The sequence below is a fragment of the Ricinus communis genome, chromosome 6 (genome assembly GCF_019578655.1).
Source record: "Ricinus communis isolate WT05 ecotype wild-type chromosome 6, ASM1957865v1, whole genome shotgun sequence".
NCBI classification, from domain to species: domain Eukaryota; kingdom Viridiplantae; phylum Streptophyta; class Magnoliopsida; order Malpighiales; family Euphorbiaceae; genus Ricinus; species Ricinus communis.
Window position 1 is genome coordinate 15,999,640 of NC_063261.1, and position 24,621 is coordinate 16,024,260.

Here is a 24,621-nt window from a genome sequence, read left to right on the forward strand (position 1 = left end):
TTAGAATTTACGGAATTAATTGCATCTCTTTTAATTTGGTTTTGACATTGTTACCGTTGTGACGAGTTTAGACTTCATCTCAAGCTAGTTATAATAAACATTTTACAGTAGACGAGAGCTCGTATAATCATACTCAACGAAAATTGCTACCACTAATTGTTATTGATCAAGAATAATAATTGCTTGTTAGAACGTGGCTCTTGTTAATAAACAAATGTAACATGGATGATTCTTAACAATACATTTTGCTTAATTTGCATTGATAAATCGAAGTTGTTAAAATTCTTTTTTTGATGATGTGCTTTATTTATTATTGTTAACTTCAATATTCCAGCCCAAAAAATAGCATATGATTGACTGTTATACAGAAAGGTAATTAAAATAAAAACAAAATCTCAAAAGATTAGTAATTTCTCATTCAAAAAGATAATTCAATTGCATGTCATACTATTTTTAAAAATATTCTTATTAATTTTTTTATAAAAACTATAATATAAAAATTAATTGCATGTCATACTATCTAGGTTATCTAATAAATGGTATTTGATAATTTCTTACTAAATTAATAATAAAAAAAGAAAGATAAACTATAATTAGAAATGATAAAGAAAAAGTTATCTTTTTTAAAAACGAAGAAGTATTAATACTTTTTTTATCAGGCAAATTAAAAATTACACGAAACCTCAAAAGTTTTAAAACTTAACATTTCAAATCTTAAGAACCAATATTTATAAATAGACTTCATTAATCCTTTTTTATTGCATGCAATATCCCCAGCTTTTTTACGTCAAAAAGTCATAAATTTAAATTGATATTATCTTTATTCTAATGATTATATTAAACTATTTTAAGAGTGTTTCTCAGGATTTAAACCTTTTTTTAGATTAATGACTATTTTCCCCAAAAGAAAAGAAAAAAGAGAAAAGCACATGACATCATTATAACAGAGAAAACAAAATTGATGAACATGAACATCAAGTAGATGCATTAATTAAAATAATTAAATACAAAAAAGAGATTTATAAAGATAAATTGATGGAGACCGATGGGAAAATATAAAATCTGACATAAGAGTAGTGGAAATAAAATAAGGGTTTTGATTCTTTTCTAAATCGTCTTTATGACTAGGGATAGCTGTGATGTTTGAAAACTATAAAGCTTATATGACTTTTTATCCAAAAACAGGACTGGTAATATAAATAATAATCACCTCTTTAATAGATCAGTGATATTGACATTGACAAAATGGAAAAAGAAAGAAGAAAGAAATATAAAAAAATCAGTACTGGCAGGCTCTAGAGCTTGAAGAGGGAAAAGTTTTACACCATTGAACCCTAATTCCGACTGGCAAATCAATTATGAGCTTACAATAGTCTTTTACCCTCTATAAACAAAAAGAAAATAAACATGTCAGTTTATAAAGGCTAGAAAACTATGTGCAGGCTCACAATTGGTTGTCATTCTCTAATGTACCAACTTTGTCACGACCCAGCACTAAGGCACAGGTAATGCAAGTAGCTATTAATGCCCGTAGTAAGCCTAATGACAATCTCTAAATATCCTTACAAAATCATCTCGGCCATGGGAGGAAACACAAGGTATAAGTAAAATCACAGGTCTTTCTTATATAAAAATATATAAAACCACTAGAAGTTCGATAACAGTTAAGTCCCAGGTTTAGCTGAAGTAAAGGTCGGGCATGCCAATTTCCTTCTTCCTGCGTGTCCTTACGTTGGAGATAAACTCTAGAATTCTGCACTATCTACTGCACTGTATAATTTCTCCTGAAGAGGTTAAGGTGATTCTAGGTATGATTCCAAAGAACATGCATATTAAAAGCAAGTTTGTATAACGGATATGATCTATAATCTTTAAATAAAAAGTCCCAAATACATGCATGCTTACCATGCAGACGTTGTTACACTTCTGGGTTGTCTTAATTCTCACCATTCCAACATTTTATGATATATTTAGAAAGAGAAGAAAAGGGTTAAATAAAGTATATGACAAGAAGAATAAAGCAACGGTCTGAACTCTTTTGAGTATGAGAAAGAATGAGAGACTCAATAATGAGAGTTCTTAGTTACTAAAGCAATATTCCTTGCAACTTTACAGTTTACTGTCACATTTTTGGAGACATTTTCTCAACAGACAGTTTCCCAGAAAAATAGGACCAGCAAACAAATCCAAATTTTATAAATTTCATGATACAATGGCTGTACATACTTCCCTTCCATAATTAATGACATATTTATACATAACAAATGAAGAAGTGACAATTAATTTCTACCTACACAATGTATATACGCTTTACCTTGACTTCTATACAATGTTGAGCAACTTTGTGTAGATGAACTGCTTTGTAACATGCGAGAATACTGTTGCACATAGACAAAAACTAAATTAAGAGTTTAAACTGGTCAAGCAAATAAAGAAATAATGATAGGCAAGAAAATAAAGCCAATATATTAAATGTGGTGTGAGGATTAAGTCTGCAGTTTCTAACTTACAATTGTATGAGAATCAAGTTAGAATTTATAACGCCTTATTGTCTTGCATTTGTTCTTGAGATTCCAAGTGGACGAGAGACAATATCCGCATCCTACAAAAATTACATATCCTATGAAGATGTGCAGCAGGACTGGATTCACATATTAATATTGAAATTTAGATGAATTTAGTTTCTCCAGCGTAAAAGGGCTGTGATTGTTGATTGAAAAAGCCACGACCTACATCCACCTGAAAAGGAAGAAAACAGGGAATGCAATGACAAAGAGTCAACCAAGACGAGCGTCGAGATTGACCTCCCATGATAATTTCAAGATTCAGACAATTTCTTCTCCTTATTCAAAATTGAACAAATTGATATGTCACTCTTGAGTCACATGCATGATTGACATGTGTGTAAATTTGACTGTCATTTCAAGATCTATTTTGAGAACAGCCCTCTTATTATATTAACTACAATTCCCCATCACCCTTCAAATTGGCAAGGTGAAAGGTACAAGTGGCATGAAAACTTAGGTATGACTCACTGACAAGCATGATGATATAAACAAAGAATTTGGTCCCGATTCTTATAACTTTTAGCATCCTATGGTCACCTTGAATAAATGAAGCCAAAACAGCCACATAAGCAAACTCCTACTACCTATTGGAGTAACAGTGAAAAAAAGGTTGGAGATAAAGAGATATGGAGATGCCTTTTACATTAGTTTACTGCACAGTCTCTGTATGCTCAAATACTAATTTTCAGTAAGGAGATACTGAGATGTGGATAGCTTACGACAATGTATCCGCTGCATAAAATATTGGAAGCCTTCCCAATCCAACACCTTTCCATTTTCTTCTTTGGGTGAAAATAAGTTGCTCGGCCCGTGATCCTGTAGCAGTCAAAACAAACTGCAAGACACATATCAACCCAGTAAATATAGATGCATGTGCTGATGCATAGATAGGAAATAAATATATTGATCACCAACCATGGAAAGGAAATAACATATGTACCAGTGGAAAAAGAATAGCCATGACGCCATAGCTTATAAGAGGAGAGAAGAAGAAAATGGCAAGAACACAGGGGCTTCCTGCAAAGCCAATGAGAAATTTAAGTTGGAGATGTTACCCACAACCTTTGATATAGGAAAGAAAATATTCTAAATGCATGTATGTTTATGTATGTTCAAAGCAATTAACTATCCCATATATAGAATAACATAGTTAGTAATTTCCAGGTTTTTCAGTTTCAAGTGTCATTTTCTTATTTCAGCTTGACTAATTTGAAAAGGCAGGCATTACTTCATCACATTGACCTTTATTGCTAATGAGACGCACATCACAGCTGGGATCATATATCATGGAGAACACAAGTCTAATGAATAATAGGCTCCGGGGAGAACTATTTACCAAAACCAGCAAAGAATGCCCAGTTAGATTCAAAGAAGTCCAGCCGTCTGTCCAAAGCAACTTCAGATAAATTCCACTTGTACCTACATTTAGAAGCACAATTAGCAATTATCCAACCAGTAGTTGGTGCAGGACAACAATCATCAGACACACACTTGTCACTTACTCAAAACAGTAGTAAGCATACATCCAGGAAAGAAGAATAAAATTAACTGCCTTCCCCATAAATGGTATAAATCCAGTAGCATAAACCTGCACATAATTGTTAAGTGAGTATATCAATAGTTAAAGGCATGGAAAAGTGGCACCAAGTTCATTGCATTTCAAAAAGAACAGCAACTGAAACACACATCAAGTATATATTGTACCTCTAGAAAGAAGAAGCTGAGAAGCAGTATTGAGTACACCTGCTCTCCAATTCCAATCATAACCCTGCAGAAAAATATTAACAAAAAGATGAACCCAACAAATTTGTTCTCAAGCATGATGGTTTATCTAAAGGGCAAAACAACTGTCAGAAATCCCCAGGAAAGAAATGGAAATTACCCCCCTAGACCGGCAGGCTTTTCGGTTGGAACTTTGCTTTCTGAGGTTGTTGTTGCCTCATTCTGGCTTGAGAATTCCAATATGTTTTGCTCATTTTTCCCCATTGCAGAAAAACCGTACTTAGAAATTTCATTGTACCTAGATAATAATTAGTTTAAATCAGCATTTATTTATAATATAAAAAACTCCTTTATTATATATTAACAATTATACATCTCTATTTTCTCTTCAAAATGGTGATGGTATAACTCACAAGTTACAAATCAAATGCTTATTCAACTATGAAACTATGCCTGAGATACAAGCCTGTAAGATCTTATATTCACAGCTCATAATAGTGCCAGAATAAATGATAGGATCATGTGCCCTATGTCTCTATCTATCTCCAGCTAATGGCTATCATAACCTAGCTAAAACAACTGAAGTAACATTTAGTAAGGATTTGATGCCAACCAGGTAAAATTATAAGAGAGAAAATCACCAAATATTACTCAGTATAAAGCTGAAGAGATATAATGGGTAGAACCAAAAGACCTGCAAGTAAACAAGCAGCAAAAGTAATTAGGTCTAGTGAAAATTGATAGACTGAATTGATGCGAAGCACATCTTTATATATCACATCTATGCATGCATTTCTCATGTAAATTGTAAAAGAAAAGAAAACTCTGTTGTGTCATCACATGAACCATTCCAACAAAATATATCTATAATTCTTACTTGGAATCATATCAAAATTATAAAAGCTAGAGGGATGATAATTCTAATCCAGTAGGAAAAGAGTGAGAAAAGAATCATGAATTCTACAATGGAGTAGATTTAGTTTAAGCTTAGATCCTGGTGCTAAATTTTAGGCCTTTTAATGAGGTCATCTTGAGTCCCCTGCCAACAAAAAAAATCATGTGTATTTGTTGTCACTTAAAACATTACTGTATTTGTTCAAGATGCTTTCACAGTGGACAAGTTTGGGCACTTTGGTCTTCCAGACTGCATCAATGATAAAAGGATATAATAATTCTAGAGCTACGGTTCTATGTTCTAGGGCTATAAATTATAAATGGATAATACCAAATTTGGAAGCAATTGTTTATTATATAAGCAACTCTGGCATCAAATATACAGGCATTAAGCAACACCATTCACGCATCAAATAGGGAAATAAAGAATTTTTGTACAAATTAGATATGCAACAGCAATATGTATAATATGCAGACTTACATAAAAGAGTTGTATGAGTCCGAGGCGTAAGAAGGAATAAAGTTTTAAAATACTGCCAGATGTCAATGATTCTTGAGAACTAATATCTGAATGCCGGTCAGGTAGTATCCATTGTAATGTTGGAATGACAACTGAGTTTAACACAAACATACTGCATGGAAATGAAAACAGAACATTTAAAGCATAAAATCATGACACGCATGACTTAAAATATTAATTTCCAAAAGCATCTTTCACTGAAATAGATGAAGAAAACACCAAAAAAACTATATTATATTTCCAAAGTATTAGTAACCAAATATGAAAAAAAAAAAAATTCTTCTACCAATTTGAAGTACTATTAGGACAAGGCATGAGGAGTATCAAAAGAGCTTATGTTGGCTGTTGAAAGGGAACGCTAGAGATGCTAAGTTAGCTTGGTATTATTGATTGTCGCAGACATGCTGATAAAATTTGCACGGATTCAAGTTTAAGCTCCAACAGACTGCCCACCTTTGTCACAAATCTAAAAAATAATCAAGAGCTGAAACTATAGCTGTCTATAACTGCTCATACATCTCAGATCAACCTAGTAAGCAACAGGTCTGGTGCTATAAACTTTAATAACCAACACCATGAAAGTTCCTTCTAGTTCTGTAGCAAGATTTTGTTAAACTAAGAAAAAAGAAAGTTTCTGCCCCACCTCATGAATGCATCTATTATGCATTAATAAATGTCTGGTCAACCAGTTTCATAATTAAATGTTAATTCCAATTTAGTGATCTGAAATTCTTTAAAGAAAATAGTAACAACTCGACTTATTTTCTTTTAAAGGAAAAGTAGTTTTGTTTTAGAAAGCAATTGCCTATTCATGAAATCAATCAAACAACTAGCAGGAAAACCATAATCAATCTCTCTGATCCTAAGAAAGCTTAATAGCAAAATCCTGAAACTGGCCAACTTAAGCACCACAACCTGAATTTCTAATACAAAAGCTAAGAACCAGATTAGAGTAGCAGATAATGCAGCTTAAAACAATCAGAATAATAAGAATTCAAATTCTCAGTTGATTAACTTGAGCTCTAAATCTCACACTCTCTATAGTTCAGACCCAAAAATACTCGAAGACTCTAATCAATATACAATATAACATCGAATAAAAAAAAAGAGTTCAACTTGAAGATCAGATTACTAAAGACCAAACCGATATACGTAAACACAGAGAAATTATTACCTTCCTAAGAAGATGAAACCATTTAAGAGAAAGCATTGTCCTGTTCTAATCAAAAGCTTTCTCGACCTGACACCCAAAAATTAAAAGCATAAAATTTTAAAAAGTTAAACAAATTCTACTTGTATTATGAAATCAAATCAACAATCACAGAACAGCTAAAAATTCAAATTCCAATCTTTTTCGATAATCGAAAATTTCAACTGGGATTTCTTCCGGGCAAAAGAGAAAAAAAAACCTCGTATGGCTTAAAGACTAATCTCGCTGTATTTTTCATCAATCAAACCGTGAAAAAGAAGCAAAGAAGAAAACCTGTAACAGAGAATTACAACTCTATGTAGGCAACAAGCTTCTCTAAAACCCTCAAGCCATAGTAAAGATGCTTGCTTTACTTTCGTTGTTAATTCTCTTATTAATGGATTTGCTGTTTCCATTCTGTAAGCAAAGATAACAGAGACATAAACTAAAACGACGACACTAAACTTAAAGACTCTTTGACAAAGGTATATACATATACATAAGCTGCAGTTTCTAATCAGAATAAAACTATGAGGAGGAGATAGTTGGGCTTCGGCTTAGCCTTGAGCTTGGGCTTCGTCTTAGCCTTGATCTTGAGCTTGGGCTTCGTCTCGGACTTGGGCCTGGTCTTGGGCTCAGACTTGGGCTTAGTCTGAGACTCTGAATAGCATGAATTTGAGTTTACTATTGACTCGTAAACTGACAAAACCTGATGACTAAGTTATGAGTGTTATTTGCATGATTTTATCATAATAATAATATGACTTTGAAGTGATTATAAGAGCTAATATTAGTAAATTGTATAATTATAAATTTTTACCATTGATTTAGCTGAAGTGGTAAAAATATTTACTCTTAAAAGTAAAAGTCTTGAATTCTAATTTCCAGCTCATTTAGTTAAGAAATAATAAGATATATAAAAGCGAAAACATAATAAACTGAATTTTAAAATGTTGGAAGAAATTAATTATTACTTTGCTCTAAAAATGATGCAAATGTGCTCACAATTCATTTTGCTCGAAAAATCATAAAAATTAAAGGTAATTAGGGGTAATGATTAGATCCTTTAAATATTTTTGAAATAACAGAATAAATTAATTTTTATTTTTATTTTGAAAGTGGCAAGTAAAGATGCTTTTAGAAATAATATTATTGGCTGATATAGTATATTGATAGAACTTTTCTTTTAAGAATAGCTAGAGTAGATGACTTTGATTGTATGGATTGAAGAGCAATGGTAGAAAAAACAATTATTTAATGTAGCAGAATCTTTTATTTGATTTTAGTTATGTAATTGGTTGACGTTTATTTTGAATTTAATGATGTAGTAAGAGCTCAAGCTCCTTTTCATCTAAGTAATGTATGAGGTTCATCTGGCTGAATTATTGAAAAATATTATGTTTACTTTTAAGTTCAATTCAGCATCACTATTTAATTAGGTCTATTTAAACAATTTTGACCAACTTTTTAGATTTAAATTTTATCTGAAAGCTTAAATAAATCAAACTTATAAATAATTATATCTTGAATAAGTTAAATTAATTATTGTAAAATTAAATTAACTTTATTCATTGATTTTGAACTAAAATTTTATGTGTTTTATATGATAAAGTGTATATTATTAGGAAAACAAAACAATCTTTTGCTCGAAGTGTGGGAATATGAAAAATACTATAATAAATAAATTACTATAAGTAAATTGATTTATCAAAAATAAAAATATTAATGCCCATTTTGATCGATGTACTAAAAATAAAAATATATTTATGGTCATTTGAATAAGGTAGAAGCTACAGGTTCGAGGCCGTTAGTCTCTACGGATCCAAATTCAATAATCTAATAAAAAAATACATTAATTTATCTTTCTCTTTTCTATAGAAGAGGGATAAATAGCATAATTTTATTCTAATAGAACCCTTCTTATTATTTATTTTATTTTCATCTTACATTTCTCATCAAAATAAATATTTACATTTGTCATCTAAGTAATATACAAATATATGAATTTTCATTTTTTTCAACTAGTACTGATTGATAGGAACATATATGGGTCAGTGCAATTATTAGTAATGTTATATCCAAGATTCAAAAAGATACTATACTGAGTCTGGATTTTTTTATTACTCCCGGCCCATATAATAAAATCGAATCGAGTACTATATCTTTTCTGGTAACGCATACACAACTGTAAGGGTGAGCTAACTCCAAAAACACGTCCTCAGTTTGGATTGCAGGCTGCAACTCGCCTGCATATAGCCGAAATCACTAGTAATCGCCGATCAGCCATACAATGGTGAATTTGTTCCTGGGCCTTGTACACACCGCCCGTCATACTATGGAAGCTGGCCATGCCCGAAGTCATTGCCTTAACCGCAAGAAAGGGGATACCGAAGGCAGGGCTAGTGACTAGAGTGAAGTCATAACATGGTAGCCATACTAGAAGGTGCGGCTGGATCACCTCCTTTTCAGGGAGAGATAATGCTTATTGGGTATTTTGGTTTGACACTGCTTCACACCCGAAAAGAAGAAAGCTAGTATGAGTTAAACTTGTCAACGAAAGTCGTCTTTCTCGACAGTGAAATAATACCAAGTTGATAGGAATCTTTTTCGTCCCCATACTCTTCCCGTGTGGCGATATGAAGGCGGAAAAAGGAAAGAGAATGATGGAGTTTCTTTTGCTTTTGGCATAGCAGGCCCTCGGCAGAAGGCGTCGTGGTGCCTGGGTTTTAAGAGCTCTCAGCCACATGGATAGTTCAATATGCTCATCAGCGCTTGACCCTGAGATGTGGATCATCCAATGTACAATAGCATGGCATACTTATCTTGTTCGAACTGAGGTTTGAAACTAAACTCTCCTCAGGAGGATAGATTGGGTGATTCACGTGAGATCCAATGTAGATCCAACTTTCTATTCACCCGTGGGATCTAGATGATGTGAGGGCCACAGTTCAAGAGAATTTAAATAAAAAAAAATCTTTAAAACTAATTGAATTTTGAAGATTTTAATTAGATCTTAGAATCATATAATAATGTAAAGATTTTTGTTCTAAATTATTTTAGTTTTTCAAGATGGTTCGATTTAGAGAGTTAGATCCAACAAAACGGTTCAGTATAAAATAAAACAATAAAGATTGAGACACTTTTTATTTTTATTTAATAAATAATGATATATTTTTTAAACTTAAACCATTTGCAATTAACTTAAAAACCTATTAAAAATTTAAATTAAATATGAAAATAGTGAAATTACTTATTAAATGCTTATATTAAAAACTATGCAGTAAATTTTACATGCTCATTTCCAATGGAGATAAATATTATGAAATTAGAATTTACATTTTTATAATTTTAGATTTGTTATTTTTGCTTTAATAAAATAATAATTTTTTTAGATTAAAATTATTTAATTTATTAAGCCTTTTTCCATTTGAGTTATAAGTTTGGACTTAATTGATACAAGTTGAATTCATTATATATATGACGGTTTATTACAGTTTTTGATATGAATAATTAATGAAATTCAAAATCGTCCAAAAAATAACTTTGGTATAGTTCAATTTAGAGAAAATCAAACAGTTTTTTTATTCTAAATATTTTCGGTACAGTCCGAGATTTTTGAATCTCATATTTAGCCCTGCATTTGAAATATTAATTCTTGAAGAAGTTATAGACATTAATCTTTTGCATTAACTTATTTCTGACACTTAACTAAAAAATATTAAACTTAAGATTCTAGTTAAGGTTATATGTATATAGAAAGATAATTAGAATAATCTTAAGCAAAAAGTTTGGGAATATGAAAATACTATCATAAATAAATTAATTTATCGAAAAATAAAATATATTTATGGGTAATTGCAAGAAAGTATTAGTTTTTTTTTTTGTTTCAATAACTATTAAAATATTATCTTTATGAAAATTGAAACTAAAGATATTATTAAAGCATCTCCAAATAATAATAGTTTAATTTTGATGTTGAATACAATTAATTTTAAACTATTTAGTTCAAAATATTAAAATAAGAAGGCGATAAAAAAATAAGGTTAATAATACAATAAATTAATAATGTACAAAAATTTTAAAATATTGAAATTTAACTCAAGTTGCACAAGTGTGTGTTACGAGAATTACAAATTGAATTAGGTGAAGGATGTAATCGGTTCAACTAAAAAGTTAGGTTGCTCTTAGAATTTCTCAATAAAATATAAGGGTTAATTTTGTGTTAAACTTTTTTTTCCTTTTTTCTTTTTTACTTCATTCATGTAAAGTAATAGCGGACTCGATTCGGTTAAGGTCGGTTTATGATAGAAAAGTAATCAGTATTAACATTCCTCAAGAGATCATCATCATCATCAAATCCCAGTTGAAAAGAAAAAATCATCATCATCATCAAATGGCGCAACCAAGCAAAGAACCCTGCAAGAAAGAAGCTTGTGACATTCAGGCTTGTCTTTCCAAGAACAACTTCCTTCCTCAAAGGTTTTTTCTTTTTTCTTTTTCTTTTTCCATATTCTAATGGTATGATATTATGATGATTAGCTTCTTTTTGGCTTTGATGCTGTAATTACTAGATAATGCAACTGGGTATCTCGTACAAGATAGAAATTTCTGAACTAATTTATTTTGGATTGATAAATGTAAGATAAACCAATTCTTTTATTGCTTTCGGTGATACTGTATTTACGTTTCTGGATTGATATATTGTTGGCTTTAATTCTTTCGGTCTTTCTTGAATTTACTAGAATGGGTTTTCACCTTTGCAGCTTTTGCTTGTCCTTTGCCAATGGTTTTTTTTCTTTAGTTATTTTCTGCAATTTTGTTTCAAGGGGAAAAAAAAAAAGAAAGAGGTTAGTTTGGATGGTTTAGGCAACAATAAATTGATTGAAAGAAGGAAGAAAGATGTTTGCGTATATGGATTCAAATTCTATTGATCTCTAACTAACATGAATATAGTTTGTTGATGTAGGAAGTTGACTGTGTATCTGCACTGCATTTTTTGGTACAACAGTTGCTTTGAGCACATATAAGAGAAATCAAGTGGAAATTTTTTTCACAGTTGCATCTACATTCTACATATGTTTTTTGCTTTTGTTGGATGCTATTCCACTTTGATAATGAATCGTTATTAGAGAGTTCATTGACCGACATGCAAAGCATTTTATATTAGAACCTGAAATTGAAGCATATATAGATGTATTGACCACCACCAGTAGTCAGATATCCTAGATTTTACTGAAAAATTCGCAAATTGTTCTTTCTGGTGTGTATTCATTTAACAGCCTCCTACATGGACCCAGCCTCCAAATTGCTTTTAGTAGGTTTATTTGGAATTGGTGACCCAATTATAACTGTTATTTGATAGCTGCTAAGAGTTTCTTTCCATGCTTTGATGCAACTGGTGATGCTGATAGTACTAGCTTCTTTGGCGAATTGATTGATCGGAGTGTGGTATCAGCATTAGATCACATGCTTAAGCTTTGAGAGCAGCTACTTCATGCAAATCTTCCTTTTCTCCTGCTTCTTTTTATTTATTTATTCCCAACTTTAAGAACAATAGCAAGTACTGTATTCTTTATGGTGCGAGGTCATCGCAGATATTATGCCATTTTTACGCACCTATTAAATGGCTTCTTGGGCAAATCTCATCCATTTCATTTCTGCTTTCTTGTTTACCTGCTGTATAATATATTATGGGAGTTTGCTTCCAGCTTTTGAGATTGTTCTCATATCCCTGCATGTAGTTGGTAAGATTTCCTATAAGTGGATGATCCAACCTCCACTGATACTTGTACTGGTCCTCTGCAGAAGTGTGTTAGGCGTGCTGACTGCTAGGTTATTCTTGCCTGTAAGCTATAGCATACAGCATGGGCAGGTAATATCAGTTAGCACCTAGGTATTTTCGGATTAAGCTTCATTCTGTCCTCGTTCTTGTGACTTCTCAAGGTGCCAGAGGTCATTCTAGGTGTTTCCATGAGATGTTAGTTAATCGAATGCCATAATATATCTTCAGTCCAATTCTATTTCTGAAAGTGAACTGAACCAATTACATGATATTTAATTGCTAATATTCTTTTTTATTTTTGACTTTTATGCTATCCTTCCACCACAGATATACAGTCTTTGTTTTCATATATAATTCTGAATAGCTTTTTCATTGTTTACATGCAGGTGCCTTAAAGTCATTGAAAACCTTCAATCTTGCTGTGAGAAATGCGAGTACAAATCGACACATTGTGGTTCTGTATCCAGCCTACTGAAGCAAATTCCCAAGCGATAGTTCGTCTTTTCTTTTCTTTTTTCTTTTTTCTTTTTTTGACTAGAGGAATCCAATGGAACCAAAAATTGAAATTACTTAGTATAGGAAGAATCTATTTCTTTTCAAATATGTGAGCGTTGATCTCAGGCCAATTGAGAAAGCTTTGGCAAAGGAAAGTATTACACAGGAGATTATTGTCTGAGAAAAGGATGAATAACAGATGCTTCTTGTTATACTTGTATACTTATGTAGCAGCTAAAATCTTCATGTGAGCACATAAGAATGAACCTTTAAATAACAAAATTATATGATTTCTTTCTTCATAATGCATTTAACTTTTGTTTGGTTGTTCTCTAATGTTCCCATAGTTAAACCATAGAATTGTGATTTGAGTCTGTGGCTTTTACCTATAAACTCTCAAACAATCTGCTGACACAAATCATTTTCTTGAAGGGAAATGATTCGCATAGTAGTGCAAGGAGGTCTTGACTGTTGAAGTTCAAGTTCAAGTTCACTCCCAGTTTTTATAAAAAAACTGTTACATGTATATACTAGTGGAGGTTTCTATCCATTAAATGAAAATAAAAATGATATTGTTTAATATTACATATTATTTTTCGTATATTTACAGATTATTGCATAATAATCTGATAACAATTAGAAATCAAGGAGAAGAAAGAGAGAAAAATTCCTAACTATAGTGAGGGCTCATGTTAACGTATAGTCAAAGGGGAGCAAAATTTTAAAAAGCCGAAAAAGTCAAGTCAAAACGATAATTTGGTCCGTTTTAGTTTCTCTATTAAATTCGGTTTAGAATTTTTAAAATTAAAATTATTTCTGTTGATTCAATTTTATGTCAAAAAATTTAGTTTAATCGGATATTGAAAATAACTAATTTTTTTATTATTTAGTAAATATATTATGATTTTATTATAAAATTTAAACTTTAAAGTAATTTTAATTTCAGTCTGATTATTATATCTACCCTTATTTGATTCGGTTCATACTCACATTTAATTTCATTTTTAATGTTATCTGGTTCGATTCGGTTTTAGGTTTACTTGGTTTTATAGTAGAATTGGTTTATTTGGGTATTAAACTTAACAAACCAAATACTAAGCACTGTATATATTCTTCGATCAGAGGTGGCGTTTTCAGGGTATTTCAAGGCCTTGGCTGCCTAGGTGATTAGTCGAGTCGAGTTGGATACAGTCTGGCAGGGGGTGAGCATTTGGTAGCCGAACTGAATTTTTAAATAAATCGAATTAACCGAATTGTATATGAATATGTACCGAGTTGAACTGAATAGGAGGGTAAAATCACAATAACCGAATCGAACCTAATATCATTTTAAGAATTAAAATTCATGTTAAAAATAAAAAAATATATTTTAATAAATAATTAAATATTTATTATTTCTATTAAATTGAATTTTTTAATATAAAGCATAACTGAACCGATATAATTTTAATTTTTAAAAAATTTAAACTAAATTTATAAAAAAATAACTAAATCAAACTGAACAACTTTGGTTCAATTCGGTTTTTAATTTTTCTTTTCGAAATTTTGCTTAACCTTACACTCTGATAAGGAGTAGACCTATTCGTAGACTTGATTATCTGTTCGGTTCGCCAAGTCCGCACAAAACTTTTTGGGCTTAGACACGTTCTTTTTTAATTTAGTCTTGTCCAAGCCCGAACATAGCCCAATTATTTTCTGAGTAAGCTCGAAAATGTTTTTTTTTTTTTTTATGTCTGCCTAACAGATCTGGTCGGATCAAAAATTATAAATAAAATATTTATATTCTTTACGACGGTCGGGCTTGATCAAAAAATTGGGCATATACAGCAGACAGCTCGAACTTAGACTTGAAAAGTTAAACCTCAAATAAGCTCGGCCCGAAGCCGGATATAAAAACCCCTCACATATCAATTGTCAAAACTACCTGTCGTTTAAGCCTTGTGCTGGGCTATTAACTGGGGTCTTGCTTGCTTGCTATTTGGGTGTTGAATTAACAGGTTCATGACTTAGAATTGGCATTGCATCAATTGATTTGTGGCTTTTTCTGATTCTACAGACAATAACTGTCAAATGGAGAGCTTAGATCAAATTTCCAACGTAAAACCAGCAAAACCACCACCGAAACGTTTCGTAAAAAACCAGATTCCAGACTCAATCCTTAACGACGCATCTCTGAACGCCGCCATTGCCCTCCTACCCTCAAACTACAACTTGGAAATCCACAAGTGCGTGTGGCGAATTCGCTCTACTGGCACCAAGCGCCTCGCTCTCCAGCTCCCTGAGGGCCTGCTTATGTACTCACTTATCCTCTCCGACATTTTCACCGCTTTTGCTGGCGTCACTCACTGTTTTATCCTCGGAGATGTTACCTATGGTGCTTGTTGTATCGATGATCTTTCTGCTTTGGCTTTAGGTGCTGATCTTCTAATTCATTATGGTCATAGTTGTTTAGTTCCTATTGATGCTACTAAAATTCCTTGTCTTTATGTTTTTGTTGAGATTAAGATTGATGTGGAGTGTTTGATTAGTACTATTAAACTTAATTTGAAGGATTATAAAAGTGTTATTCTTGCGGGTACTATTCAGTTTGCTTCTGCTATTAGAGAAGCTAAACCTGAGTTAGAAAGGTTAGGACTTTATGCTTTGATTCCTCAGTCGAAACCATTGTCCGCTGGTGAAGTTCTGGGTTGTACTGCACCAAAAATATCTTCGAATTCAATGGTTGGGGGGGGCAGTGAGACGGTTGTGGTGTTTGTGGCGGATGGCAGATTTCATTTGGAAGCGTTTATGATTGCAAATCCTGGGATTAGTACTTTTAGGTATGATCCTTATATGGGGAAGTTGTTTTTGGAGGAGTATGATCATCGTGGAATGAAGGAGGTTAGGAAGGGAGCCATACAGATGGCTAAGGAAGCTAGAAATTGGGGTATTGTTTTGGGTACATTGGGTAGGCAAGGGAATCCGAGAATTTTAGATAGGTTAGAGAAGAAGATGAGAGAGAAAGGGTTTTCATACACAGTTGTTTTGATGTCGGAGATTAGTCCGGTTAGGATTGCTTTGTTTGAGGATTGTATTGATGCTTGGATTCAGATTGCGTGTCCTCGGCTTTCCATTGATTGGGGAGAGGCATTTAAGAAGCCTCTTTTGACGCCTTTTGAGGCCGAGATTGCACTTGGAGATTTACCAGGTTGGTGGGAGAAGAGTGCAGGATGTGGCAGTGATGATCTGTGTTCCGGATGTACTAATGGTGGTGATTATCCCATGGATTATTATGCTCAGGATGGTGGAGAATGGAATTCCGCTTATGTGAAGAAAGCAACTCGCCCTGTGAGAAGAAATGTGGTATCTTCTGGTGGTTATGGTGCTGCTTTGTAGCATTGGTGGCCTATAAAAGATTGTACTACAAGCATGTACAACACATTTTCTTTTGCTGATTCTTTAGAGTTCAAACCATAGAGGTTACTGTGGCTTTTCTAGGTTGAATTTTGGTTTGGGGAACGGGGGTGGGAATGGGGGTGTGAGGAGGCATTTACTTGAGCGGAACTATAAATTGCTAAAATGCCAATTAAGTTCTTAGTAGTAATCCAGTTTTAACTGCCGTTTTGTAAGTTCCTCATTCAACTTTTTAATTTGTTTACGTTAGAAAAATGTCTATATACATGTGTAATGCTGATTTGATGAATTGATTGATCAGATTGTGCATATGACCATTAGATCGTCTTTAGTTCAATATACAGACCTGTAATGTATGTCTGAATTCGATAATAATATATGTAGTTCTCTTAATGTTGAATGCTTCCAAGTAGCTGCTCTATCCTGAAACTCGCCAAGGCTTGATTGAGCCAATTCATGCCTTGCTTGTCTTTTTTTCTATGTAGTTTATGGAGTATGTACTGTTCACCAGATTTATAGACCAAAAGGATACAATTTACTGCATCTTCTTTTCAGATAACTCGTTCTGCCTTGCAGGTAGGTTATTTTTTATCTTTGCTTTGGTAGCACATGGGCAAATATGATTCTAATCCCACTAGTAGATAGGACGGGAGCATTTTGTGGAAGTGTCAGTCTTGCAATTAGAATGGTCTGTGCTCGAGGTTTTAGATCATCTAAATATTTTCTTCTTTCTATTCAACTTCTAAACTGTTTTCTTTGAGCAATCTCTTCTTCTTTTTTTCAAGATATCAGCCTTTTCTTCTTTGAGCAGTCATTTTTTCTCGATATCATTTCTTTATTTTATTTATGCCTTCTTCCATATGTAAAATAGTTGTATATGCTTCCAGCTGTTCAGGTACAATTTTTGCAGGCTGCAGGTGACCCACAAAAATCAAGTTGATACTAGCACAGCACTGCTCTATATGCAGGATGTAGGAAGTGATTATCAGGTTATGAGTTCTGTTCTGTTGTGGTGCATGTGAATTTTAGTCGTGTAAAGCAATTGCAGACAGGACGAGTGGTGTTCATTGGTCCCCAGGTACACATAATCATTATAAGTAGAGCTGTAGGACGAGGGCTATTCAGAGTTTGATCTGATAAAAGCTAGTTTGAGCTTGTTCATACGGGCTCGTCTAATAAACAAGCCAAAAGCAAGTTAGGGAAAGCTCGGCTGTTTAGGCTCATGAATTAGCTTGTTGTAAACTCATGAATGAGCTCGCAAATTAAAATATTAATGTGATATCTGAATACAAAATTTATATATTTTCTTTTTAAAAATTTATAATATATATAAAAGCACAAAGAATTGAACTAATAGTTTTTATAATAATAATTTATGTGTAAGGAGGGTGACGAGCAATACTAATAATAGAAATATATGCTTAAACTTATTTACTGGAATAAAATTATAAATTTTATCAAATATATTATTAATTTTGTAGTTAATTTTTATTTTTTAATAATAGGTGAATAATTTTATTTTAATTTCACAGTCATTAAACTCTGAAAAGTTATAGTAGACTCGATTGACAGTAATGCAAGCTAGTCAAGACTCAGTACGGTTGGATTGAATCCTTAATCCTACTTTTAGGTGATTATAATTGAAATTGTAATGTTATGTATTTAAAACAACTTGAGCCAATTACACGATAATTTAATTTTTTTAATTTCACATCACATTCATGCAATCCTGCCATCACAATCAATTGGATTCATATGTTTTAGTTTCTGATTAGCGTTTTTAGGAGAACATTCGGTGCTACTGTCATATGCTTGGCCATCTGAAGCAAATTCCCAAGTTATAGTCTTCTTATTCTGTGTCAACTTGAGGAATACAGCAGAACCAACATATATAGGAAACATAATTATAGCAAGGAGTTGCTTTCCCAGTTAAGATCCTTCTATCCCAGTTGTCCAAACTAAAGGAGATGTAAGAATTTGAAGGCATTCTATTTCCCAAGCATCAAAATTGAAGAGCAAGACTTTTACACGTGCCTCAGAAAGAGATAGAGTCAGTCATAAGCTAATTCTCTTGACAAATGGAACAACAAATGCGCTATATATTACCAATGTGCTCAAAATTACATTGGCCAATTCTTCTGTATGAACTGGGGAGTGTATACAAGGCAAAAGCTAAAAGCTAGACTCATTGCGACGCCGGCAAACATGGAAGGGAAAACCATCTCCTTCCTGTCTCTGACCGTATCCCCGTAAAGAAAATGATGGGAGAACTTTCATAAAATACAGTTTGATGTTGGATAGTCCCTCACCAAAATATCAAATCTGAAGCAATAGCGGAAAGGAGCTGAAGAATTATCAACTTTGTGATCTCAATGACTCCTGACGTCTGAGAGGGATGCCTTCGGCACCAAAGCTGTCCTCTTCTGTGTGCTTAGGGAGTCGCACAGGCAGAGAAGTTGGCCCTGTTTTACATTTTAAAACATAAATGCAAGAGTTAGATTACTAAGTACATGGGAGGAAATTCAAAGGCAATACCTTTGTGAGAAATGCAAAACTTCAAAGTGGATCATATCGAATTGGAAAATGGAAAAATTCAAAAATAGTGAAAGACAGAATCAAAAGCATACCATCAACCATATCCTTTGTCTTGTGAAGCAGAAATGTTCCTGAAAGAATAGTCACAAACCCACACATTTCAGTGACAATCTGTGTTGGACTTTGCCTATCCCAATCCTGCAAAGAAAAGACAACTTCTTTATTGGTCATTTACAATCAGCCACAAATTAGAAATTAGCAAGCAGACAATTGGTGCGTGGCAAATATAAGACTAATTCAAACATGAAATGGCAGGAATTAAATCATAGGAATTATGGTTCATGTTAGCAAGTTTCCCAAAGACATTGAACTAGAGAAGCAAGAGGTTCCCAATTCATTAAACAACTCTAACTCTCTCCCTGTTCACAGTAGAGTGATGTCAACCTGAGAAGCTGCCATCAGACCTCAGCTTGGCCTGTTTTTGCAGCTTGAACCACAAGCTTCTAGGCACACTTGTTACCCAGTTAGTTTGGTTGTTCCCAATAAATTTACTGGGAGAACAGCTTAAAATTTTACCAAATTAGCCACTGGATTAGTTCCTAGTTATCCACTGGATTAGTTCCTAGTTATCCTGCTTCAACCAGCTGGGCTAGTTGAATTTTGATGGCTATGCATGTAAGAAATGACAGCACAGTGCGATTTTCTTAACTCAAAGAATACCAAATTGCAGATATTTCTTTTTCCTTCAAGCTCTTTTCAAAAATCAACGCCAAGTATAAACTGAACATGATTGATTATTCAGATCAATTGCATAAAGCATTAGTGTTTGGTTTTATCAGTCAGCAGAAAAAACTTGCCTTGAACATGATTACACTAGCCACAATTGTTAGTGATGTGAACATAACATAGTATATGGGAGATACGACAGCTGTGTTAAATGTATCAAGCGCCTGCAATGGAAAAACCAGAGCATGAGAAATTAGAGAAAAATGTTTGAAAGATGGCATCTTTACAGATATTTATAGAAGTAAAACATAGCCAAGAAACTGTCCAAGTGCAAGTTTCATGCCACTGCATCAATCCCCAAATTTAAGGGTAGATGCTAAATAAGATGAACTACTTCTAAACACCAGAGAGACCTGATGCCCATCAGAAATTCACTATAGGATAATGTTAGTAATGTCTCACTTTCAAATGCTTCCATTTTCTTTCCTCTTTTCATACTACTTAGTAACTTTTGTACTCATCCATCCAATTAACATTAGTATATCAAATAAATGAACAGATTGATCAATATTAAATGCCCAAGCATCAAAATGAACAGAAGAAAACATAAAAGCTTTCTCAAATGCAAAAGAAAAGGATAGAGAAATAGAACTCAATGACAAGGACATGAACACGAGGTTTCCACACTTCAGAAATGCTTATATTTACTTATTTCTAAAGTCCATAACAAACTAAATGGAAAGATACAGCAACCATCTAAGCTTTGCCTGTAATTTATTTGATTGCCTAGTGCATCACTAGGAGAAAGAAGGAAAAAAGGAAAGAGCACAGGGAAAAAGAAAACAAATAAAACACACTATATACGACTAGTCCTTAATAATTCCTTTGTTACTCTAAACTGATCAGCACGTGGACCAAAAGGAACCATGCACTAAATATGCATACCAACCTCTTGTCTCTCAAATCTAGTTCATCATCAAGTTGTCTCTTTCAAGATCCCTACAATCATCTATTGCACATGAAGAAGATTACTAGCCTGGTGACAAATCAAAAGAATTGGATGTTTTCACCATCAACCTTAGCTCTTCATTTTTTTTCACCCTATTAATTCAAAGCAGCAATTTCCTTTCTTCTAACATTCTCGTTTTCTAATCCAACCTCCTTCCTCATTTCAAAATGAAGCCAATTGTTTCCAGACAGATTTGATGCAGCATAAAAGCAACATGGTAGCTACAGAAGTTCATAAAGACAGACCACAAATTCACCCACATACCGTACAATATTATTTCTTGATGTACTGCAAAAGCATTTTTTAGCAATTAAAACAGAAAATTGAAAGCATAGTAATCAGACACAAGGCTTCCCACGTTGCAAAAATTCAGGAAGGCTGAGTGCACACAGCATTTCCTTGGTTTGCATTTTTTCAAGAGCTCTATTATGCTGATAAGATAAGATTGCAAGTACAAAGAATGAAAACATATAAATTTATGTACAATAAGCTATAGAAACAACTTTACCTTGTTCAAATAATTCATTTGAGTAACCACACAAGTAATTACAACTAACGCAAAGGCCCATGTTTGGGGATATATTAGCTGATTCATTCCCGATAGTGTCAACTTCAATGCAATTCCAAGTGCTTTAACACTCATAACCTGTCAAACAACAAAGTTTAAATAAACGATGTAAAAACAGGAAGGAACATTGGAAAGGCAAACAGAAGTAAACCATCAACCTTATAAGAATACATACCGATAATGAACCAACAAGAGAACAAACCCCAATGTAAACCATTATATGTGTCTGGCCGTAGTCAGGGATATAGTGGAATATAAGTATAAAGACAGCTGTTATGACCAAGGCTGCATAGAAAAGAAAAGCTGGAAAAAGAAAAAAAGCCAATCAAACGTCCAGTTTTTAAGTATGTGTCATAATCACATTCCACTCTCAGAGCAGAAATAAAGCGTCAACAATTACCAGGTTCTGTAGCAAGATCCCAAACTTCTTTTACAGATTCAATTTCACGTTCTTGAGGAGCATGCAGGACAATTGTTGTAGAACCCACAACACAAAGAACACAACCAAGAATTCCAAAAATATGTAGCTTCTCATTCAAAATGATATGTGCAAGAACCGCACTGCAAAGGAACAAGAAGATCAGCAAAAGACCCAAGAAAGTAGACTTGAATACAATTAAATGCTGTCATGAAGAGCATGCCTGATAATAATACTGAGAGCACCAAGGGGGGTGACCAATATAGCAGGTGCAAAAGCATAAGCAGCAAAATTAGCAATTTCCCCGACAATCACTGTTGAAATGACAGTCAAGCATTAGCACGAATCAGAATAGCGCAAAAAGAGATGCACCATAAGACTCATGTCATTAGCCATCACGAATTTATTGAAAGAGAAAGAGCTTGGCTGATCTCTATAATTTGTAACATGGGAAACTTAACAACAATTTCTATGAAAGTAAAACTCACTTGTTATCATTCCCACCCACCAAAGTGGTTCATATAAGTAAGAATAGCCTCCACTTCCTGCAATTACATTGAATGGACTGAGTATCAGAGAAACTCATAAAAGTCATAATCATAGATTATTATATATAAAAAGGAAGCATTTTGCATTCATCCAATTAGCTTTTGCAGATATTAGCAACACAATTCAAACATGCAATAAGTGCTCAACTTCCTGCAGCAAGGAGCAACTGAACATCTCTACAGATTACCACCTGCACATGCAAAATTTAAATTCAACCTGCATTTATCAAGAAACTACCTGATCATCGATGTGGCAGCAAGTACAATACCATAAGAAAACTCGAGTAATGTTTACCTCCTATAACCAAAAAAGAGATCTTCCTAAATCAAATTTCACAAACTTGTGTATTTGATGGAGCAATAAGTTGAAGTTCTCACTTTTCCATCACATTAATTTGAACTGGCGAATGAAAAAACAAAAGATCACAGTTTGATACTGCTCATGAATTCCAAATTCCAATATTGATCTATTGAACCAGTATATAAAGATAATGTAACTCCCAAAGTACAAGATTCTGGAAATCTATCTCTTTAATCTTAACCTGGTCTACATAGGCTCTAAATAAAATCAAAGAAGCACTCAAACACTTGGTAATTGTATCCTGATAATGCACTGAACCAGTAACAAACACTTGATTAAGTAGATAATGAGTGAGCCTAAGTAATCAGCTGCATACAAATCACTCATTGGTGTTACTTCAACTTCCCTCTTTCCTGATCCAAGCCTACTAGCGGCAAAATGCACAAGCTTTCTAAATAAAAAGTCCAAACGAACACAGAAAACTTTTCACATTGTCCATCACAAACAAGAGAACATAGATCCAAAGCAAATCTTAAAAAAATCCTCTATTCACAGCAATCCCACATATCGTAAGTCACTGATTACACCAAAATCTTACATAAAAAACAACGACTACATGATTATATAATAAATAGATACCTGCCCTGAGACCAGAAGCACCAGCTTTTTTCAAGCCCTTCTTCTTGACAATGAAGCTAGCACCAATAAAGAAGCTAGAAGATAATGCCAAAACCAAACCTTTGATATTATCAGAGGACATACCCTTGTAAGAGTCTCTCCAGCTCTGTGTAGCCATTGCAGTAACTAACTAAAACTGCCCACTAAAGAGAAGCCAAAATTCTAAAGTTTTTATTTTTTTTCACCTTGTATCACAAAACCACCATTTCTTCACAAACTCCCAACTCAGCACCAACTTCAATAAAATACAGATGACAAAAAAGTTAAGAATTGACAAAGACCCAAGTCTGCAAATGTGATTTCTAGAATATATACATAAATTTGGAGAAGACACAACTCATTTTGGTTAGATTTAATACAAAAATCTCAAATTTATCAAGTGGGTAACTGAAAAATGAGTGGAAGATCAAAACTTTAAAAGAAAACTTGACTTAGGTTTGGACTGGGATACTAAACTTGCAAAGAAAGATTGGATCTTGAGAGGAGAAGGAGGAAGTATAGATTGTGTCGGCGCTCAAAGCAAGAAAGAGAGAGAGAGAGAGGTGTAAACTGGAAACAGCTGTGAGAATTGAGATTGCTTAACTTAGATTAGAGAAAAGAGGAAAGAGAAGAGAAAGGAAAGGAAAATGAAAGGAAAGGAAAGGAAAGGAAATTGGTTCTTTAATTTCTGTTTTACCAAAATTAGGACTCTTCTGCGACTCAATGTTGATGACTCATCCACTTCATCTAATTTATCTCCATTTTTTTCTTTTTTAATTCATGTTATTTATTGTTTGTCATGATCCTTTTTCTTTCTTGTACTAATTACTGTCTTTTTATTTTCCATCTCAGAAATGTCCACCCTGCTCTTTTCCTTTTATTCCATTGAGAAATTGTAGAAACAACAAGTCTAGCAGAAAATTCTTATAATTTTCTGAGAATTTATTTTAGCTTTAGTGGAGGTATATTTATCCAAATCTTAATCCATTTTATTTCATTTGATTTAATATCTTTTAATAAATTAACAGCCAACTAAATTTATAAATATAAACTTATTAATCGAGTACAAAAAGAGACTCTTTTAAAAGTAAATACTAAAAATTTAATTTTATTATGCGAAAGTATAATTTATAACTCCAAAGAAGAGGACTTTTTTTAATACAATTAATATAAAAATCTTTAGATTAGCTAATAATATTTTGATTAATAGGAAATAAGGTATCTCGTAAATATTAAACTTATAAGCTTTTTTTCCATAAGTTAGTTATAATTCTTTTTTACACTTGTGCACTTTGAA

General features: G+C 33.0%; 4 protein-coding genes across 10 annotated transcripts; 2 read left to right on the forward strand and 2 right to left on the reverse strand.

Moving 5' to 3' along the window:
- Positions 1–1,196: 1,196 nt before the first annotated feature.
- Positions 1,197–7,381, reverse strand: LOC8277540 (protein EI24 homolog). Of its 4 annotated transcripts, none has more exons than XM_025159102.2 (14): positions 7,187–7,378; positions 6,878–6,943; positions 5,665–5,815; positions 4,931–4,983; positions 4,450–4,587; positions 4,272–4,335; positions 4,070–4,155; positions 3,904–3,986; positions 3,508–3,584; positions 3,287–3,402; positions 2,734–2,739; positions 2,511–2,602; positions 2,315–2,378; positions 1,197–1,784 (listed from the first exon to the last, which is right to left on the reverse strand). In XM_025159102.2, exons 1-12 carry the CDS (start codon positions 7,306–7,308, stop codon positions 2,536–2,538), a joined length of 1,029 nt encoding a protein of 342 aa, XP_025014870.1. In that variant the 5' UTR covers positions 7,309–7,378; the 3' UTR covers positions 1,197–1,784; positions 2,315–2,378; positions 2,511–2,535. The 4 variants fall into 4 exon arrangements, with proteins under 4 accessions (XP_025014870.1, XP_025014869.1, XP_025014871.1 ...); XM_025159101.2 differs by having other exon boundaries at positions 1,270–1,784; positions 1,906–2,378; XM_025159103.2 differs by lacking the exons at positions 1,197–1,784; positions 6,878–6,943 and having other exon boundaries at positions 2,058–2,378; positions 7,187–7,381.
- Positions 7,382–11,156: 3,775 nt separating this feature from the next.
- Positions 11,157–13,499, forward strand: LOC8277538 (cx9C motif-containing protein 4). Its single transcript, XM_002528961.4, has 2 exons — positions 11,157–11,371; positions 13,061–13,499. The coding sequence occupies exons 1-2, from the start codon at positions 11,286–11,288 to the stop codon at positions 13,167–13,169; spliced, it is 195 nt and encodes a 64-aa protein (XP_002529007.1). The 5' UTR covers positions 11,157–11,285; the 3' UTR covers positions 13,170–13,499.
- Positions 13,500–14,888: 1,389 nt separating this feature from the next.
- Positions 14,889–17,864, forward strand: LOC8277537 (2-(3-amino-3-carboxypropyl)histidine synthase subunit 1). 2 transcript variants are annotated; one of them, XM_048375560.1, is made up of 3 exons: positions 14,889–16,773; positions 17,139–17,250; positions 17,450–17,864. In XM_048375560.1, exon 1 carries the CDS (start codon positions 15,240–15,242, stop codon positions 16,542–16,544), a length of 1,305 nt encoding a protein of 434 aa, XP_048231517.1. In that variant the 5' UTR covers positions 14,889–15,239; the 3' UTR covers positions 16,545–16,773; positions 17,139–17,250; positions 17,450–17,864. The 2 variants fall into 2 exon arrangements, with proteins under 2 accessions (XP_048231517.1, XP_048231518.1); XM_048375561.1 differs by lacking the exon at positions 17,139–17,250.
- Positions 17,865–18,530: 666 nt separating this feature from the next.
- LOC8277536 (probable magnesium transporter NIPA4) lies at positions 18,531–24,054 on the reverse strand. 3 transcript variants are annotated; one of them, XM_048375563.1, is made up of 10 exons: positions 23,307–23,445; positions 22,662–22,766; positions 22,307–22,363; positions 22,042–22,132; positions 21,801–21,961; positions 21,576–21,703; positions 21,341–21,478; positions 19,955–20,047; positions 19,190–19,295; positions 18,531–19,024 (listed from the first exon to the last, which is right to left on the reverse strand). In XM_048375563.1, exons 3-10 carry the CDS (start codon positions 22,314–22,316, stop codon positions 18,918–18,920), a joined length of 834 nt encoding a protein of 277 aa, XP_048231520.1. In that variant the 5' UTR covers positions 22,317–22,363; positions 22,662–22,766; positions 23,307–23,445; the 3' UTR covers positions 18,531–18,917. The 3 variants fall into 3 exon arrangements, with proteins under 3 accessions (XP_048231520.1, XP_002529005.1, XP_048231519.1); XM_002528959.3 differs by lacking the exon at positions 22,662–22,766 and having other exon boundaries at positions 23,307–24,052; XM_048375562.1 differs by lacking the exons at positions 19,955–20,047; positions 22,662–22,766 and having other exon boundaries at positions 23,307–24,054.
- Positions 24,055–24,621: the final 567 nt, after the last annotated feature.